General features: G+C 36.6%; 1 protein-coding gene across 3 annotated transcripts in view; it reads right to left on the bottom strand.

Annotated features, from left to right (window-relative positions):
- LOC135446670 (protocadherin-23-like) overlaps positions 1 to 20,616 on the bottom strand; it is an 85,694-nt gene that overhangs the window by 7,742 nt on the left and 57,336 nt on the right. For all 3 annotated transcript variants that reach the window (XM_064710809.1, XM_064710811.1, XM_064710810.1), the window contains exons 11-18: positions 16,733 to 16,867; positions 16,283 to 16,492; positions 14,174 to 15,031; positions 9,395 to 9,499; positions 6,402 to 6,613; positions 4,766 to 4,917; positions 1,826 to 1,956; positions 81 to 367 (exon numbers count right to left, since the gene is read on the bottom strand). In XM_064710809.1, coding sequence (XP_064566879.1) covers positions 81 to 367; positions 1,826 to 1,956; positions 4,766 to 4,917; positions 6,402 to 6,613; positions 9,395 to 9,499; positions 14,174 to 15,031; positions 16,283 to 16,492; positions 16,733 to 16,867 — 2,090 coding nt within the window. The remainder of the gene's footprint in view (positions 1 to 80; positions 368 to 1,825; positions 1,957 to 4,765; positions 4,918 to 6,401; positions 6,614 to 9,394; positions 9,500 to 14,173; positions 15,032 to 16,282; positions 16,493 to 16,732; positions 16,868 to 20,616) is intronic.

Here is a 20,616-nt window from a genome sequence, read left to right as displayed (position 1 = left end):
ATATGAACAAGCACTCCTACTATTTATCATCCTATATGGAAAGATACCACATGCAGATTTTTCATTTGCCATGTTCCCACCTGATAAAAATCTTGAATAAACACTGGAGGGTTATCATTGATGTCCACAACAAGGATGGTGAGTTCTGCTTCTGTTTGATGCACAGAATCTGAAACTATGATATGCAGTGTATACACAGCAGTTTCTTCAAAATCTAATGGTTCCATCACTATGATGACACCAGTATGCTGATCGATGGCAAATTTCATTTCAGGACTCTTATCATAAATAAAACCAAACTGAAGTGCTGGCCTGGAGTCTGCATCACTTGCTGACACTTGAGTCACTATAAAACCAGGCAGGGCATCTGAAACAATCATTTTGAGAATAAGTCAGAGTTAAAAGATAATGTTACCATTTCTGAAGATTTTGCCTATTTCAATATTGGATCTTGGATATATTTAATCTTTCTGTATAGCTTTTGGTATATTCAGACTTTGTGTATTACAATAATCACAGTATCCAGAAAAGCCATGGAAACAGTAGTGTATTTCTTCAAAGGTATGCGCTGTATCCCAATTTTAATTTGGATTTTCTTTAGACTTTCCCAGATCCAGTGTAGTCATAACAGTTTCTTCACCAGGAGCAGGAACTTAGATGGTTTTCCACAAGCATTTACGTGACATGTGTTTACTGAACAATGCCACAAGAATATTTAACCAAGGCATTAGAGATACTGATCTGTGTAGAACCAGCAAATGCAATTCTGGAGCTTTTCCAAATGAAGAGAAGGCCACTAGAGAGAAACAAGGCCTTCAGACAGACCTACATGGCACAAAAATATGAAGAGATCAAGGTATAACCCTACAAGATTGAGAAACTGGATAGAGACAGCTTTTGTTATGGGCCAATTTGACAGTACCAGAGATTGCAAACTCAACCTATTAGTGATCATTTCATAAAGCCTGGAACTAACAGAAGCAAAACCATTTCTCATTTACATGCCTTGGGCATGAAGCCTCAAAAATACTGTGCCATGTCCTAAAGCAAGTTCTTAAGTGGAATACAAAATATTAATTAACCTGTAGTTTAGAGCTGCTGTGCATCTATGAATTCTGTACTTGTCATTACTAGTGGCAGGTAAACTTAGGAAAGACTGAAACATATCAGAAAAGACAAACTTGATATTTTTGTTAAGAGGAGTACTGGTGTTTATAATTTTTCTGCTGTGTGTCTTAATGCATTCACTTGTAAGATGCCTGTATTTGAAAATTACAGGCCCAGGACTCAAGCTGTGCAGATTTGAGCTAATGTCACACAACACACAAGATGCGTGCTGGGTTGAGAACTCAAGAGGTTCTGAGTCCTTCTCTTATTGATCATCATTTGCACTTAGCTATAGAGCTTGTGTAACACTACATTCAAATTTATAGGAAGTATTTTTTCATCACAGTGAAGTTCAAAACGTCTCATTTCTAGCAATGCTGGTTTTAACACCAAACATTTTTATTGGAGAAGAGCAGAAATCAGGAGAAGAATACAATAATGAAAATTAACAGATTCAAGTTGTATTTCTGCATATTTTTCGCTTCTTTTAAATAGCCTATGGTTTTGTTCCAAACTATCCACAATATATAAAGATTAAAAATAATGACTCAGAATAAAAGCAGATCAAAATTTGCTTTGGTATTTCAGCTTTAATACTATCCATTATAATTTTTACTGCAGTTGTTTGGTTACACAAATCACCAAAAGCACTAAATCACTATCTGAGAATTCCTAGCCATAGGAGTTAGGAAGGAAACAGCTGTACATTCACACTTACTTTCTGGGACCTCCACTTCACCTAGTGGTTGGACAACTGGAGCGTTGTCATTAACATCTAACACTTGTATCCTCACAATAGTTGTAGAAGAGAGTCTGGGGTTTCCTTTATCAGCAGCTTGTACAACCAACCTACAATTAAAGGAGGCACTAATTGTCACTTTTGATCAGAAATCACTGAATTATGCACCACTATTATAAGCAGGGGAAGTTTTAAACCCAAAAAAAATAGCCACTTCTGTTCCTCATTGCAACTCTTAAATTCCATCTCTCTTTCTTTCTGTAAGGTTGACTGTGCACCATTTTACGTTGTGGTTTTGCAGGAAAAACGTCCAGGAGATTCTACATGGCAAAAGAATAATAAAATCATACAAAGAAAAGGAAGTGTTTGTCTGTACTAATTTAATCCAGTTTCATACCAAATGTAAGTGGCTGAGCAACTCTTTCAAATAAGACACAGTTCTTCCATTGGTAATTCAGAGCAGGAATTAAAACCTTAGTACTAACTTATCATTTGCAACAACTTGACTCTCTTTGTTGTTTATAAAGGGGCAAAAAGGATGTGAAAATTGGAAAATACAAAAACATCCAAAATGGTATTCAGCCAGAATGCCTGCAGACACAGAGTAGCCCTTCAATTACATTATAAATGCAAGTGATAAAGTGAAAACCCTGAATACATGCACCATTTGACAATGGCAAAGTTCCCACTGATTTTAGTGGGATCAGAATCATGATGTCAGATTAGAAGAGTTTTGACTTTAAACTTCCATTTCACATTTAAATAAGGATGGGTTGTATATTCTGTAAACAACCTTTCCACAAAAAATGAAGCAAATAAATGGTGAGCAACAACATGATAAACATGGATAAAATGTTTACTCTTTATGGTAAGCAGCTTCTGAACAATAAAAAGCAAATGTAAACTGAGATTATTTGGAAGACTTTACCACTTCCTAGTGGGGGAGATCCCAGAAATGAATTAAAAATTAAATCTAACTCAAGAGGTGATCTTAAAAAGAAAAAAAGGAAACAATGAGTTAGGCTAAAGGATATACAGGCCAAAGTTGAGCATCTTAATTAAATGTTTTATGTACTAACAACTGTTTTCATGTTGCACCACTTTTTTTTTTTTGCCTTCCCAAAGATCTTCTGAACATCTTATTTCTCCATTTTTCTTCTAAGTAACAGTTAAAAAGCGTCAAACATACTTTACTTCCTAAAGGTTCACTTGACAATATAGAATGCCAAGGCTGTAACTCAAGCTGTGGCTTACGGGATTTCCATTCCTTGACCACACCACCACTACTCTGGGTATCCTTGTGGTTTCTGATCCCACAGAAGATAACTTTAATTGCAGGCGAGTATTCAATCAGTGACCATGCATAATTCCATATTGAAAGTGTATTTTTTCTAGAATGAAAATTGGTAGGTATACATATGGAAATATTTTACTAAAAATAATCACTTTCTAAGGTTTCAGGAAAAAAAGCCTCTCATAAAAACATTTTAGCCAAGGCATTAAAATTAAGGTTCTGTCAACACTTTCATTATAAACCATGTTGTAAGGGACTTAGAACTTCTGGGGATGAAAATGTTCAATTCAGATATATAAACAACTCCTTGCAAATTGGAAAAAAACAGTAACATTTTGACATCAAACAGGAAATACTTTTGAAAGTTTCTTTTGCTATTCCCTTCTCACCTAACAATGTCCAGATTAATAACTTGTTTTAGAGAGAAGGAATATAAAGACACAGATTCCCTGAACAAACTGTCAAACTGAAAATCTAGAATTTTAACCTAGATAGGGAAATAAATCAGGCTCCCACTTAAAGTAAGATATGAGAATTATTATGCTCCCATGTTGAACATTTCACCAACAGTAAACATCCTTCATTTGAAGGACTTAATCCAGGGGTTCTTTTAAAGTATTAGTTACAAATAAAATGTATTAAGTTTATGAAAATCAGATTTGATGCATTTGATACAGTGAAAAACTGAAAAAAATCTTCCAAATTAAGTGTCCTTTGTATTAAGTTAAAACAAAGTATTTTGGGGACATTATTATCAAATCAGCCTGATACTAAAAAACCCCCACATACTCTATCAATATTCTTGAATGTGGTTTTCTACAAGTTATTCTCATTCATAAGAATTCTTACTGGAAGTTTAAAACTTTGAGGACCCACAGGACAGGAAAACGTGCAAATATTTTAATTGATACCAGATGGGAAAAAAAAGTAACTTTTACTGACATATAGACAGAAATACTACTTTTTGTGGAGACTGCAGTACTTAAAATCGGTCTGTTAATGAGTCTTCATAGTAATATTTTCTCTTCAAGGCATTATTTATTTGCTTTCTGATTCCAACCATGGCATGACCCATAAAGGAAAATTGTCATGTCTACTTGGCCATATTTATTCAGAGTTTCAGAAAAACTGGAAAAAGTTAATACTTAGTGCAGGACAGGTTATAGATAGAAATAGTTTAAAAAGAGTCTTTATCACATTATTGAATAGAAACTTTGAACTCTCTATCAAATAAAAATGAGAAAATATCCCTATTTTTTGGATTTGATTTGAGTGTTTTCACTGTGTCTTTATAAAGTACATTTCCAGAGAGGGAATGGTTGTACAGTTATTAATAAACTAAAATCCAGGAACTGTCATTGTTCCTATAGTGAATAATCACATTTATATCAATAAGTGTTGTCATTGATTAAACTAGACTATATTTCTTTCTCTAAATTTGGTAACTACACAAGAATCCATAGTACAAATAGGCAGCTTTAGAGCTGTTCTCAGTGCTGTCTGGCTTGCACCCAGGTTCTGTGGGTAATGGATATCAACAGGAAACTATGAAATATGTAACATTAATATTCTCAAGTTAGACTAGACAAAAAGAACACAATTTTATGGGAACCTTAAATACAAACCTGTAAGATGAAGCGTTTTCATAATCTAGAACTGTATTAGTTGCTAGAATTCCTCGTGCTGAATCAATTAGAAATGTCGCATTTTCATTACCAGATACAATTGAGTATTCAGTTTCTCCATTCAGCCCACTGTCAAGGTCAGTTGCAAATACCTGTTTGTGAGCAAACCTGAGGCTTAATTAAAAACAGTGGAACATGATTTCAGAAGGAAAACCCTTATACTACAGTCAGATATTTCTGATTACTTTCCTTTCAACTGCAAGTATTTAAATAAATCATCTTTGTCCCCAGTTTGAGTGTTGTGTAAGGTCACAAAATCTGCTCGTGAACTGCAATGGGCTGCACATGAATGAATAATTTGAAATTCAGCTACATAAAGCATTAGGGCTGAATGCAATCATTTTACTATTAGGTTGCTGTTAGAATGCTCTCCCTGTTGAGCACATAAAAATGCACTTTCTCAGTGGTACAGAACTGACCTTTAAAGTATTGCTGCTATGCAAACAGACAAAGGATAAAATAATTAAACTACTATGTTTTCAGAGATTTCATAGAATGGTTCAATAATTACCTCTTAAAAATACCAACCAGAAAATGTAAAAAGGGCAGAGGCAATCTGTAAATATTTGCCAACAGAATAAGGAACATTCAGCAGCAGTGAACAGGTTACTCAAAGAGTCCTCTTATTCTTTGAAGAGTCATCTTTGTATTTTTTTTTTTTTGCTGAACAAGCATTATAATGAGTCTGGGATCCAAAACATAGCAGAGGCAACAAGTCAGATTGAATAAAAGAAACATAGAATGCATTCTGTCATAAAATTTTGATTACACATCTGGCTTGACTGCCTTTTGATTTTTCTCCATTCCTGGACATATGTTTCTCTAAATAGAATGTCCATCAGTTTCTAATCACTTTGCCCTGGAGGCATTTGTAGCTTTTCATTTATTTATTCTCTAGAGAGGGAATATCTTTAGTACCTAACATGACCCTCACCGTGACCTGACTCGCAATGCAAGAACACGTACTGAGGAAATTGTATGTTCTTCTAGTCCGACTAATGTCTTCTTTTGCTCTAACACAGCCAGCTGGAAACATTTTGGGAGAATGGACCCATTCAGAGGAAGAAGTGTTTGCACATTTAAATTAAGACAAGCTGCTCTTTAGGCAGCAGATTTCAAATTGAACACTTGGGTTTGACTCTACTAGTCTGATGAGTAGAAAGCATTCTTTTTATTGTTATAGTCCTTTCAGTAGCGGCATTAATACAAGACCCAGCCTATATTGTAACCATAACCACAGACTTGAATGGTATTTTTCAATTGCTTGAAGATAGAAACAAATTTTTTTTAAAAAAGAGAATTTAAATTCCAGATGCACAGTTGCCCAGAAGATACAGAATTCTCTTTCAGCTCAACAGATCTGAATGAATTATCTGATCTGAAATATGGTCTAGAAGAAAGAATCATGTAATATTTTAGATATCCAAGCAGACTAGTAGCAACACCAAGATCCTTACTCCCAGTTTTTAAGACAGAATGGTCCAAGACAGAGCTAACAGGATTGTAGTGATTAACAGATCAGCCAAACTTCTTTTGAACTACAGCACTGTGCTTGGGAAGACATACTTTCACTTACCTGTATGATGTCTGTTTTACGACTCTGGCCTTCCCATATTGATGCTTTGTAATAGCTTTGCTCAAATTTAGGTGTATTGTCATTCACATCTTGAATCAAAACTGTTACTCCACAGAACACTGAACGGAAGCTATTTTCAGCCACAACTGTAAGATGTATTTTACCTTTATCTTCATAATCAAGGTACTTTGGGTCTTTTACTGTGATTGTGCCTGATTTATTATAAGAAGAAAAAAATCTCAAGATGTGACATACTCATTCAGGAAAAAACATGTACAAATGCAGTTATGTCCAAACATACATGGTCATGGTCACAGGACAGAATTCCAGCAAGCTTGCCATTGTGTCCTTTTTCTACCTACTATCACCCCAACATCCTAGGTACTGAATAAATCTTGGATAGCTAAATTTTCACCAACCACCACTACCAATGGCAATTTCCAAAAACTAAGCCAATTTGCTAGCAGAAGAATAGAGACAAAGTGTCTGCATGATATTTCCTCCTCAGCACACGACAGTGAGACAGCCACATCAGGAGAGACTCTTGTCCTTCATCTGACAGTGGCTACATCTTGTCCTCCACCAAAATCCATATCAGACAACAGCTGTAGCAATTTCTGTATCTGACTGACACACAGGCAAAACACTCACTCCTTCTGAGGCAGTGAGCCTCCTTCCCCTGAGCTCCATCAAAAATAAACAAAGAATGAGACTTATTGAGATGACAAGCACAACTGGCCACCTCCACATTAAACGTGAAATGTCCTTGGAAATCCATAGACAGTTTCAATGTTCTAGGAACGTACTCATAATTCTGCATTACACCTAAGCATAAAACATACTTGATTTGTATATTAATTTTAATTAGAGTTCAAATTCAGTTTTGCTTGACTTTTCAGTAATGATGTCTTGAATCTTGTTATCCCAAACTTGGGCTATCTTAAGAATGTATCAGCTCTGGCTCCCCAAACTAGTGTTTTTTATTTTTTACTTTCTAGGATAAGTTAACATTAACTATTGTTTATAGACCTGCATCTTGAACATAAAGATTTCAAAGGTGTTTTATTTTCAGCACTTCGAAATATCACATTCTGTTTACAGAGATAAGAAAACAGACAGTGGTAGAAGAAATACATTTCCAGAAGACAAAGCAAACTGAAAGGCTCTACTGAAGACTGAAACAAATAATCAGTTTATCAAGTTTGAGGTACACCACCTAGGAGAAACATGTGAAAGAACCAGAGTTGCTCATTCTTCAGAAGTGCACTTGAAGAAAAAACAGTGTAACAATCTTTAAATATGCAAATAAGAGGGGGGTTGCCTTTGTCTTAGGTCTACTCTTACTAGATTAAGTAATAAGTTTAAAACATTTCAGCAAACATTCAGATAAATATGAATAAAAACTTTCCAATTGCCAAGACTTTTGCAGACTTTTGAGAGGTTTTGCAGAATCACTGTCCCTGATGGTTTTTAAGGACAGTACAAATTTCTGTTATATTTTGGCACAATTGAGTCCCCTCCTGCATCGGAGGGACAGACTAGTTCATGTCTTTGAGTCATCTCCTACTATTTCTACAATTCTACATCATAATAAAAAATTTGAAAATGGTATAGAGTCTTCTCCAAAGTGTGGTTAATTAACATCAGTGCTAGAAAAGGCAAGTAGAGCAGATCTTTGGCTGTTCAGAATATGAATTACAGACAGGGCAAAATTTTGGTACGGCTCATAATACTTCTGCTGTAGAAGCAAGAGGTAGAGAATTACTGGCGTCAAAATTATGTTATGCAAGCACTGCTCTTCAAAAGTCCTTAAATGTTGAACTTCAATTAATTTTTTCTAAGAAACACAAGAGAGGCTTCAGAGGAAAGGAAACACAAGAAAACACAATGGATCAAAGGTCTCAAAAGAAGGCTTGTGACATTCACTGCTATAGAAATTCCACTCCTGTTGGTGAAGACAGTGCTTATGAGACTCTTCAAAGCATCACATAACCATTTTTCAGCCCAGCTTGATAAAAAAAGAGAAAATACCATTTGAATTTTCTTCTTTTTTTTTTTGAGGCGATATTGGAAAAGATCCACTTCCTCAGTAAAAAACCTGTCTAAGATGTTCTTTAAGGCCAATCTCTCTAGTTTTATTTCAGTGAAATAAGAAGGACTTGAAAATCAAAAGTATGCACTTCAAGCACCCCTCATCTAAAAAAATTATTCTAGTGGTACGCCATTTGCTTCCTGGAGACATCATGATAATCAGAGGTAAAATCTTCAGAAACTTAGGGATAAAGCTATTTATTAAGGGTACAAGTATTTACACTGTTTCTGAGGAAAAGTGCTTACACTGTCTATATGCCATCCAAAAAAGAGAGACTGGAGCTATTCAGAAGGCAAACATATTGCAGATGTTTAGGAGCTGAGAGGTAACCAGGGTACCTGTGATCTCTTAGGAGTCTTAGAGGAGAAAATGTAAATGCACATGGAAAACACCTCACCCTCCTGCACCTGGAATTCCTGACAAAAGAGCAGGTGAAAGCAGAACTGCTGCAGAACACAAGTACAATCACAAAAAAAATAAACAGGCTTGACTTTAAAACATGTTGATGTTTGCCTGAAACAAAGAGCATTAAAATCAACAAGAGTCTAATGCTTCTACTTTAGAAGAGTTTTGAAGGATTTTATTTATTGAGTTTTTGGGAAACTGTATGATGAGAAACCAGTTAGAATCTCAGCTTGAATGACAAAGCAGTAGTTTATCAACTCCCAACACTTGGTGATCAAGAGTAAATCAGAACTGAGTGTTTTAAACAGGTATACTGGTGCTCAATTCCTTTTTACCTCAAGTCTACAATAGTGCCTGGATTTACTAATGATCTGCTCATTGCTACAGAATTATTACTAGGGAGTACTCTTACGATATCTAACCCTTGTTCTTGTGGTAGGAACTTGCTAATGCTCCAAAATACACACAGACACTCGAAACAAATTATAAAATGTACCTGTAACAGGGTGTATGGAGAATATTTCCTGGTCATTGAAGATGCTGTATTTTATGTCTTCTGTAAATTTGTGTTCATAGGCTTCTACTGTTAGAAGTGATGTACCTATGGAAGCAATAAGACATTTTCATCATGTTAACCTAGAAGGTTTTGTTCTAATATTATAGTATTGATATATATAGCAGAAACACAACTTCGTACTAGGTCAGGTGCTCATTCATTAGTTTAGTAGACAATTAGTCTCCATTATTTTTCCTATATAACAAATTCATAGACAAAGCATTGTCTATACCTTCTTTCTCAGTAAATTACACATCTGATAACTTTACCTGCCTAAATAAAATTATGAGATTTAACTTTTCCTAATTGCAAACTCACAGGAATCATTATCTCTCTTACCTGAAGTCATATCTAATTCTTCTTTGGTTTGTGGTGCATCATGTCACCCACAAATGACAAGAAAGTTTATTTTTTTTTCTCCATTTATCAGGATTCAATTTGGCTTTTTGAACAGTACCTTAAATTAAATATCCTTCATAATTTTAATTAGCCACCTTTTGATCAAGAGAAAGAAAAGATGAAACTATGTGTGTAGCTATGTGTCAATTCACAGATAATCCAAATTCCATTAAAAGACCAATAATTTAACATAGAATGCAGGAGACATGATTTAGAAATCCTGTTTGAAATAAAATAAAAGGGGAAATGTGGAACTCAAATTATCCTGCTCAGAACCAACACATTTAACAAAAACATAGTAAATTCAAAAGGCATTATCACAACTTCCAAATAATTATTATTTTCAAGTGATTTAAAAAATTGTCTAGCATATATGGCCATTGATTTTAATATTTTTAATTATTTAATTAAATTGTAATTGTTTCCATGCAGCTGTAATGGAACGAGGCATCATGAGCTCTTTCAAACAGCATTAGAGGTAACTATTTTATTGTATCACAAAGGTCATAGTCAGTGTTCAGAATGCCACAGGAAAAGACTTTAGTATAAAAAATGAGAGGAAACCTTGCTATTACAATAAACTGATACCTTTTTTACTTCAGCAGTTACATATTATGTTTTAGAAACCAGAATTTTTCTATTAAGGGTTTACTATTTGCTTTCAAAATCTGTCTGCCAAAAGAAAAAGCATTCCAATTTTGACATGTAATTTTCTGTACTTGTCAATATACTTGTAAGAAAAGCTCTGGAATCAACATCTATCTGTTCAATATGTAAAGAGAGATATATGAATGCTAACCTAGAGTTTTTTAGGAACTAAAAAAAGGGCCTGTAGGTTGAATTTTCATTGACAAGCAACTTGGGTTTACTACAGAAAGCTGCAAGGACAATAATTCACACCATCCTCACAGCAGAGTTAAAAACCCCAAAGTCTGAAGAATATCCCTCTTTATCTTCTAACACTCTCTGCATCTTTTTGTTTGTGTGTTTAAGAATAAATACTATCAGAAACAAAGGAAGCAGCAGCATTTCTACTTGTATCCTTGTTTTTCAGAGGTTAGGTTAATAAACTCTTTGTCTGAGTCCTCCTATCCTAATCTTTAAGCTCCACATTTTTCACGCAGATAGAATTGTTTACAACTTCTTTTTAGCAGAGTACAAATCTCGTTCTGATACCCTTCACAGAAAACAATTACTCCCAACAGTGAATTTTTACAGTTCATTGTCAGAGAAATATGACCAAAGTGTGAGGTCAGCTGTGGCATAAACAGGCCCTATACAGATAAAGAGCAATAAAAAATGTCCATCTGCTGAACCTGCCATTCCAATCACACCCAATTCAGACACTGCCTCAAGCAGAGGTCACATCATATAACTCTTAACAGAGAGAAATCAGTGAAAGGGAGCTTTCTCTCTGCAAAACACATTCAGCACTGAAGACAGAGCAACGCAGCAGGGAGATCAGGGTCAAAGCAAAAGCAGTCAGATCGGTCTGAAATGCTAGGCAATTGACCTCTGAATTAGTAAAAAATATTGAAAGATATGAAGAGTGATGTAAAATATGTAAAATCCAGGGTTTTTTAAATGTTTCTTTTCCGCATACCTTCTGACTGCATATACTCTCAAACTGTTTTATACAGCCTAGATCCTTCCATTACGCCTGCAGACTCAAACCCAAAACATGGCAGAGTGAACAGCATTTGCCTACCTGGTCAAATCAGCTCCAAAACACTTGCTGAATTCTTTGTTAGGCCATATATGTTTTATATATAGGGCTTTTTTTTATATATATGTCCTAACACCAGCACCACACAGAGCTGCTATATCACTGTAGCACTTTCTTCAGTCCTCATTATAGTAGTCTCTTTTCACTGTCCTCTGCCATCTAACCTGTGTTCATCCTTGCCATTTTTTCTTCAGACCTCTTAATCGCCATGAAATGAAAAGCTGAGCATGGAGATAATGATTCAAGAACCATCTGGACACAATCCTGTGCCATGTGCTCTGGGATAACCCTGCTTGAGCAGGGAGGTGGCACCAGATTGACCCTTTTGGTCCCTAACCCAACCTCAGCCATTCTGTGATTCTTTGACTTAAAGAATGAGAGGATACATATCTGATATCTAATAGAAAAAGAAAATAGAGGAGTCAAGAAGTTTTACTGGTGAATCTTTCTCCAAGTGTTATGCAAACAACCATCCAACTAAAAGCTGGGTAAATAATAAAGGTTTTTCACCTTCTGAAGAGTACAGTCACTTGATTATTTATTGATTAGCTTCTAAGTGCCTCCTGTAGAACACTTTATAGTATTTAAAGACATTAAATATTCAATATTAAACAAAAAAATTAGAAAAGTGGGGTTTTCTAAAGGTCATTAAACTTGGAAGTTAAACACTTAAAGAAAATGTGACCACAAGGACCAGTTCCTGAGGCACTTGCCCATTTGATAGGTTTAGACTAAATTAAAACTAAGGACCCTTGGCTTGGGTTCTTTGTTGTTTATATTATTCACATTTTTTATTCTTTTTAAAATAAACATAGCATTTTCCCCCACCATCAGTTAAGGCAGAAATAAAATTATGAAGAGAAGCCACATTTATTAATACCAGTTCTACAAATAATCAGTATGTAATGTAAATCTTCCCTGGACTGAATACACTGGTACCATTCACGTTTGTAGGGGTCCCAGGATCACATCTATCCTATAAGCTAACTTCTATGAGAGTTTTAATTACAATCATGCTTTTCTTCCCCGCTGAAATGTAAAATATTTGATATTTATTTATGCTTATGAAAAATGGAAAATAGTATAAACAAAGAGAAGCGGTACTAGTATTTGGTAAAATCTCTTACATTCTTAGAAGAATTTGATCTTCTTAGCAAATAAGAGTATTATTAAACACAAACTAACATATTGTGATCAAATCCGCCTGTTTACCCTGAAGCTTTGCTAAATTTCCTTTAATCAAAACAACTTAAATTGAATCTTAATTATATTTCTATAGATTGAATGGGAGAACACAACGGCATTCTGATACCACAGTTCCTTGGGGCATTTCTCTAATTTCAGGCTGGCTTTTTAGCCTGATCCAGGAACACATCTACACTTAAAAAAATCTAGGATCAGAGCAGTTTATCTATTGCCATAAAGCTCTGATCTTTATTTTCTTTTATTAAATGTAACAATTAAAAAATTTGGCTTGTAGTCCCAAACAAGCATAGAGGAAGGAATGGCTGAATAACCACAGCAGTAATTACTGCAACCATCAGTTGCATGAAGCCATTTTCACCCTTCACTCTCTCTTCTGTTTCTAATCATCCAACAATATTGATTGGCTTTCCAAAATTACTAACACACTTCTTATTTACTGATTCATAATCCAATATATAGGCTGTTACTCAAGATCTAGGAATCCACTAGTCTCACAAAACCCTTAGGATATAAGGGAATACTGCTTTTGTTTTACTGAGTGAAGTTTGAATTATAAAAGAGAAATTACTTGTTCAAGGTGAATCTCATGGGTTGTTTTAATTGAGACTATAGTGCAAGTCAGATCTTTAAATACGTCTGGCCAATTATATAGTGAGATTTGTGGACAGAAATACGCAAAAGCCATTCCTTTCTGCCCCTCATCAGGACAGAGCCAATCCCTGATGCAGGAGAAGATACCACATCTAATTGGCTGGAGGGATAACTATTAATGTTCTTTGAATGATAAAAAGTAGCGCAGTAATTGTCATCAATATCCAGAACAAATCCAAATAAATCTGTAAGCACCTTGTGACTGAAGCTGGTTGGTCTATAGGTGGCATTCCATAGTGCAGTCTCTACCTAGAGAGACACTGCAGAAGCATGTCTAAGTGACCACGTACCAATGGCCTCTGACCTTCCCTACCCCATCCTACTCCCCTTTCTCCTTCTTTTGCGAAATCTAAAACTTCAGCAAGGTATTTATGAAAGCTACAGTTTGTGAAGGGTTTTGTGAAAACAAGAAATGTCAGGTTGCAACTGGTTCCCAACACCCAGCTCATCTGAGCTTGTGTGCACTGCTCAGCAAAACAACAAGTAAATGCTGTCCACCCATCATTAAAGCAATTTTGCTAAATGAATGAACCCACTGATGATGAGACAATGCCTCCTCCATTGCATCTTTTTCATGCTGGTGCATTTGAAAGGGGCAAACGGGTATTGGCTACATCCACATTAACTTTTCCCTGCTGCTGCACGTAAAAAAAAGGTTTCCCTATACTATTCATTACAATTTCAATTCCAAAAAGAGGAGAGATTGGCAACTACAAGGAGAGGGATTTCATGCCCACCTGCTGCACTGTTCTCAGGCACACTTCCTTCGTACAGGCTGTGGCTGAATGAGATCACCTCCTCTTGCTCTTCTGTAAAGATAATGACCACAGCTGTGGCTGTTCGAGGTGTGATGCCTAGATCTGAAGCTGTCACTAGCAGCTGGGTACTGAAGTCCTTGGAAGCCAAGGGCTCCCGAAGAATGATGTCACCTGTCTTCACATCGACCTGAAATACAGTTTCTGCCGTCATCAAATTAAAAACAACAGCTCCATTTGATCCCAGATCCACATCCTCTGCTCTCACAGTGGCAACTGTCTCATTCACAGCAGTTTCAGTAGGCACAAAGACCCTGATAGGATTCTGCAAAAAGACAGGATTGTTGTCATTGACATCATTAACATGCACCGCAACACTGACAGTGGTGCTCCTCGGAAAATGGGGGCTACAGTCACTTGCCACAGCCCTAAAAGTGTACTGGGACTTGGTCTCCCTGTCCAGTGCCTTTGTAGTAACAATGGATCCTGTGGCACTATTGATGGCAAATGCTCCATAGGTGTCATCAATAAGGGAGTACATAACTTCACCATTCAGGCCAGCGTCTTCATCAGAAGCAGACAGGTCCAGGATGGCTGAGCCTTCCTCCAGGTCTTCTGTCACAGAGATTTGATACTGGGTCTTCGCAAACAAGGGGCTGTGATCATTTTCATCCAAGACTGTTAGATAGAGCTGTGCAGTGGAGCTTCTCAAGGGACTGCCTAGGTCATGGCACTCAATTACAAGAGTGAAATTGCTGATGTCTTCTCTGTCTAAGCTACGAGTGACCAGCAGCTTGCCTGATGTGTTATTTAGTGTGAAGTATTCTCCAACATTTCCACCTTTCAAACACATAAAAAAAGAAATTATCACTAACAACTACTTTTAAAAAAGAACCCCTTGTGAATGATCTATACTAATTGCAATAACAAGGTCCAATGCTCATACAGCTGGTGAGCTCATGTGCCTTTCACATATTATATTTCTCATACAAATTAAAACCTGTATTTCATTTAAATCAGTGACAGGCAATGATACCAAATGCAGAAAGTCATAAGAATTTACAGACTGGCCTTTTGGCCAGCTGCATATCTTTTTTTCCCAAACCAGACCACCTGGTTTGGGAAAGCTCATGCATCTAGGCTGCTCCACGAAGTGACCTCTTCCCAACCTTAGTTACAAATTCCACAAATCTATGAAGCATTGCTGACAATTGTAATTGCTTGCTTCTAGTTCTCTTCTACAAACCTATCTCTTGGAATTCAAGAGTTGGACAAAGTCATGATTCGGGAGCACTGGGAATAAATATGAAGCAGTCAACTGAAAAGTCAGCAATTTTAGTAACAGTGAATGGCTTACATACTTTATAACATGCAAAAAGACCAAAGGTAACAAAATTAAATGTCATAGAGATCACAACATCAAAACCAAGGAAAAAAAGGAATTCATAACTGTTTCTTCAAAGAAAAATGTGTTGGTTTTTACCACAGTAGCTCTCTGCCTACATTTGAGCTGCTGCTGAGAGCCACAAACCAAAGTAAGCACAGCAAACTTAGCAAACTAAGCACAGCAAAGTATCCAAAGATACTACAGGAGGCTTTGAACAGCTGTGGAGCTTACATTGGCATAGTGGACCCAGGGAGAGTTTGGCAACATGGAAGCCAAGTATGACATTATTAATTGCTGGGTGAAAGAAGCTCTCACAAAATAAAATTTAATAAATAGCATTAAATAAATAAATTTCAATTAATTCTTGGGTATATTTTCAAGGGAATATTTACATTCAGACTTCTACAACCATAACAAAGAGGACAAAAATTATGCCTTCATGATTAATGCCTTGTTCCAGCATTTGGTATTTTTTTTGTTTCACTGTTCTGCACTATTTCAAATCCAGAACGCAGAATGAAAGTATGCCTGGGTAGTGCTTATGAGTGCTGACAAAAAGGTGAAAGATCTCTCTTTTCTTTTCCACTAAAAAGAAGCATGGGAGCTCAGGAGGCCTGGTAAAGTCAAGCATAGCCTAAAACTTGTATGCTGCTGTTTAAATATTTCCCTGATTTATACTAATAAAATGATGGAATATAACTTACCAGTTATTTTGTATCTTAGAGCTCCATTATTGCCAGCATCCATATCTACAGCCCGGATAATGTAAACAACAGAAAGCTGTTGGTTCTCTGGAATAAATATCTCAGAGGGAGGAAGAAGAAATGTGGGAGAGTGATCATTTTCATCCAGCACTGTGCAGATTACTGTCACTGTGCTTGACAGCAACGGAGTTCCACTGTCCCGAACCAAAACTAAGATCAATAAAAAGAAAGCAATTTTCATTCAGTGGTTGTAACAATAGATGTTCTTTAATAATATCAGAGTAGAAGAGTTATTTGTGCTATGCAAAAAAGCGTATGCTCTTCTGTACTGGAAAATCCTACCACATGCATTGAATTCAGAAGGCATGAAAAAATGTAATGCTGATAGTAACACCTCACTCACTCTCACTTCCCACTCTAGAGGCATTCACAAATATTTCACACTGCTACCTTTAATACTGAAAACCTCCTGGGTTTCCCTGTCCAATGATGCAGCTGTTACGAGCTCTCCACTGTCTGAGTTCATCTTGAATTTCTCATAACCAGCTCCTGGTAAGATTTCATACTGAAGCAAGGAATTCAGCCCTTTAAAACAGAATAGAAATCTTAGTAAAACATGGCAACTCTCCTCACATTCAGGTATACTTGTCTCTTTCTTTCCCTTCCAGATTCTTCTGAATGACAATTCTATACAGTTCCTGATCAGACCTACCAGTTGTATATAGTGCAGGGATATTAGCCTTCCCATCTTCCTCTAGGGAATAGGTTGAAACTTTTAAAGGTTTTAGAAACCTTTCTTTCAAAGTTGCCCACCTTAGTTGAACAGGAAATGAGACTCAACATTCTTACCTATTATGGTTGTAAGATAATTCCTTTCATATTTCTTCTCGTTTCAATATCCTCCCAAGGAAAGTATCATGTCATCGCCATCACACCTATATTATTGCCTTTAATTAGTTTAATTCTACATTATACCTGAAGGATTTGACTATTGTACCCTATTTTTTTTTTCATTTTCTTACATTCCAGTCAACCATTCTGTGTTTTTCCCATGTTGAGTAGGGCAGGGACAGTTGGTACACCTGAAAAATTACATGACACTTCTAGTCATTTGAAAACACTGCCTGCCTGTTCTCATCTGCTGCAGTCAAGCACAGGACAATCTGCACTGGAGTTGATGGAGAAATACAATTGTGAGGGAAGAAACAGAGTCTACAGGTTTTAACATACTTGACTTCATTTGCCTTTGAATAGCTTTGTTAAGTGGTTGACAGTGCTACTGAAATTTGATTAAGAGAATTACTACCGTGAATACATTCGCACCTAAACTAAGTCAAGGGAGGGATGTGTACAATACACAGCAGGAGGAAAAATGACTTACAGAAGTCCTTTCAGCTTTACAGAAGAAGGAAGAAAAATCACATCAGTGTCCTTTCAGCTTTACAGAAGAAGGAAGAAAAATCACATCAGTGAAGACAATCAAGGTGAATGTCTTCAAAGTCTCAGGTTACTAACATATATTTATCTGATCTGCCCAACTATTCAACTAAATTTTAAAAGCTACTCACAGTTCTGCTTGCATTTATCTATCCTTTATCACCAATATGCTACAGATGAAAAAAGAGACACAAAAGCTGCAGGTCTGATAATATTAGCTTCTTGCCTCCTGCAATTGAGCTGCTTCAACCCAGTTCCTTCTCCAGCAGATTCGACAATGGACACTATTCACAACCAGGGCTGAAAAAACATGGGTGCCATCCAAGTTGACTGTTCACACAATGCTGAAGTTAAAACTTTTAACCCTTAAAAAACACAGATATGTGACATCTTAATTACATTTATTTACCAAAGATTTACTGACTCCTTTCTCATATCCAACTGCTAGGAGTATAAAGTAGCATTTGGAAAAAGCTGCACACCCTGCCCAGAAGGAAGAGCATGCTGACTCTATGCAGGAACACACCACAGAACAGCAGCTAGCACATTTGCACTCAATCCAACCTGCTGGTTAATTATTCAGTAGCACTGGTCACACTTTAGGAGATGAAATTACAAACTGAAATAAAAAATGTCCCCCCTGCCCCAAATTCAGATTCAAGTTTCATCTTTACAGGACTTTACAATAATGTCTAATGGATGGCAGTAAGCCCGTCTCATAACTCAAAGTCAATGGTTCCTATTAACCTTTTAAGATTTTTTTCCTAAGGCTCTAGACAACAACTATTGAACCACAGACGTGCACATCAGATTAAAAGGAGACCTTGCCAAATGCTAGTTTGGTTTGCTAGTTTAGTCTTCTGCAAAGACCTACCTCAAGAAAAAACCCTGATCTATCTTAAATATGCTGCTGGTATCTTTGCTTCGCCATATGTATTTTTCCAACTTGCATATTTTCAAATGCTATCATCTTTTAGACTTGTATTTGCTGATGTTGAGCTGTCAGATGTCAGCTGGGTAGGGATGAGGGCATGGTGGGATCCCTAAAGGCTCCCAGAGTAAGGCAACATAGAGATGCAGTAAGTGCAGGTGTTGTAATGTACAGGAGGGAGGTAGCTGAACAAAAGTCTTCAGGGATATTCATGTGAAAGACAACCATTCCAAAGTCAGAAGTTTTACTTGTGATTTCCTCAAAAAAAGACCCCCTTCCAGTCACAGAGATTGAAGAAGAAAGGAAAAGAAAACAAAAAGTTGATAATGACTGGTTCCTCCCAGTGGTCACTCGGGGAACATACAAAGAGAACAAAAAAGTGTGATGGAAGAAAGTCCTCCACTGAGACTATGCAAATATTAATGGGATGTGAACTGCAATTCAGAGTATGGAAAAACAAACAAAAAAAAAGGACACCATGACAGGAGTAATTTTATTCCAAAAATGTAAGAAAATTGAGTAGCATTATATTTATATGGCTCCTATATAAATCAAATTTTCTTACATTAGGAACATCACTTCAATATTAATTCGAAACAATAGGATGACACACCCACAACATGGGGCCAAATCATGCACATGTAAGAAAAAGACCCAACAGAAGGACTGTGGTTACTGAAAAATGTACTTCAAAAAACTAGCAGGAAGGAACAATCCGCCACAACAGTGCTCCAGCCCAAAGTGCCTGCACAGGCAGGCACACACTGTGCCACCCAGGACACTTGGAATGCCCTTCCTCTCCACCCTGCCAAGCCACCCCGACTCCCTCCCACTAACTGCTCTGGGAAGTTCCTTTCTGCTGTATTTCCCACAAGATGTGAAAAAAATATAAGGGGAGGGAGAAGAATTCAAGCAAATTCTCAGTTGCCTCCTTTATCTTAGAATCTTTCTTCAAGTATCACCTTTTTTGTGATCCACAAAAGAAAGAAAATATTTGAAGAGTGAGATACAGAGGCAGACTACAGTACAGCTCAGCTGTTTTGGAGATCATAACAGACGGGGATACCTACACATTCCTAATCTCTAAATACTTTACATACTTGTGGGGAAATGTCTTTTCTATATAATACCTCTACTGAGCCCACATCAGCCTTTTGTAATCAATATGTGTTCTACATTAAAATTACAAATCTTACTGAATACATAAGATTATTTTGCTAACAAGTTTCATTATCTGTTTTTAAGATAGCACAATCTTACACAATTCTAAAGAAAGTACAGAAAGTGAACCCACAGTAAAAATTAAGTAATTTACAGAGCTGAGACTACCTTTGGGCCAAAGATGGCAGTATTGTAATATTTAACTCTCTTTCCAGATTTTATTATTTATCACACAGACCTTGTGTAAGTGCTCCAGCACATGGACTAACTGTAACATCATATGCTGTGCATTTTAGACAGTTCAAAAGAGCAGGTAGTTGAAGAACTGGAGGGAATTTTTTGTTGCTTAGCAGACTCAGGTTTAGTCCTTACATGTGATTCACTGAGGAGATGAACCATCCCCACATCTTATTTCTCCATTTTGTGTATTTTTGAAATGTAATGCATTAACACTCTTTAGCATGTATAAGGCCTCTTTAAAACCCGGAGCAGTTTCCACTATCCCTTCACAGCTCAACCAGCTTGAAAATCTTGGATGACAGTGCCCCTCTCTGGTCAGAAAAAATAAGCACACATTTGCAGGCTCTGTTACAAAACCAGGACTCTAGACTAACTGCTTCAAAACGATCCAAAATGCTCTGATTGAGAGCGACAAAATGTTCAGATATTAACTTTGAGTTGAATATTGTTCGCTGATTTATAACCAGAGAACGTTGTCTCTCTTCATGTGAAACCTACAATATGCTGTGAACACATTTTACATCTAATAAAACCATCAGAGCTGAAGCTACCCCAAAGTGCAAGT

This window comes from Zonotrichia leucophrys, chromosome 4 (genome assembly GCF_028769735.1).
Source record: "Zonotrichia leucophrys gambelii isolate GWCS_2022_RI chromosome 4, RI_Zleu_2.0, whole genome shotgun sequence".
NCBI classification, from domain to species: domain Eukaryota; kingdom Metazoa; phylum Chordata; class Aves; order Passeriformes; family Passerellidae; genus Zonotrichia; species Zonotrichia leucophrys.
The sequence above is the reverse complement of the archived record's forward strand: the minus strand, read 5'-3'. Positions and strand labels throughout refer to the sequence as shown.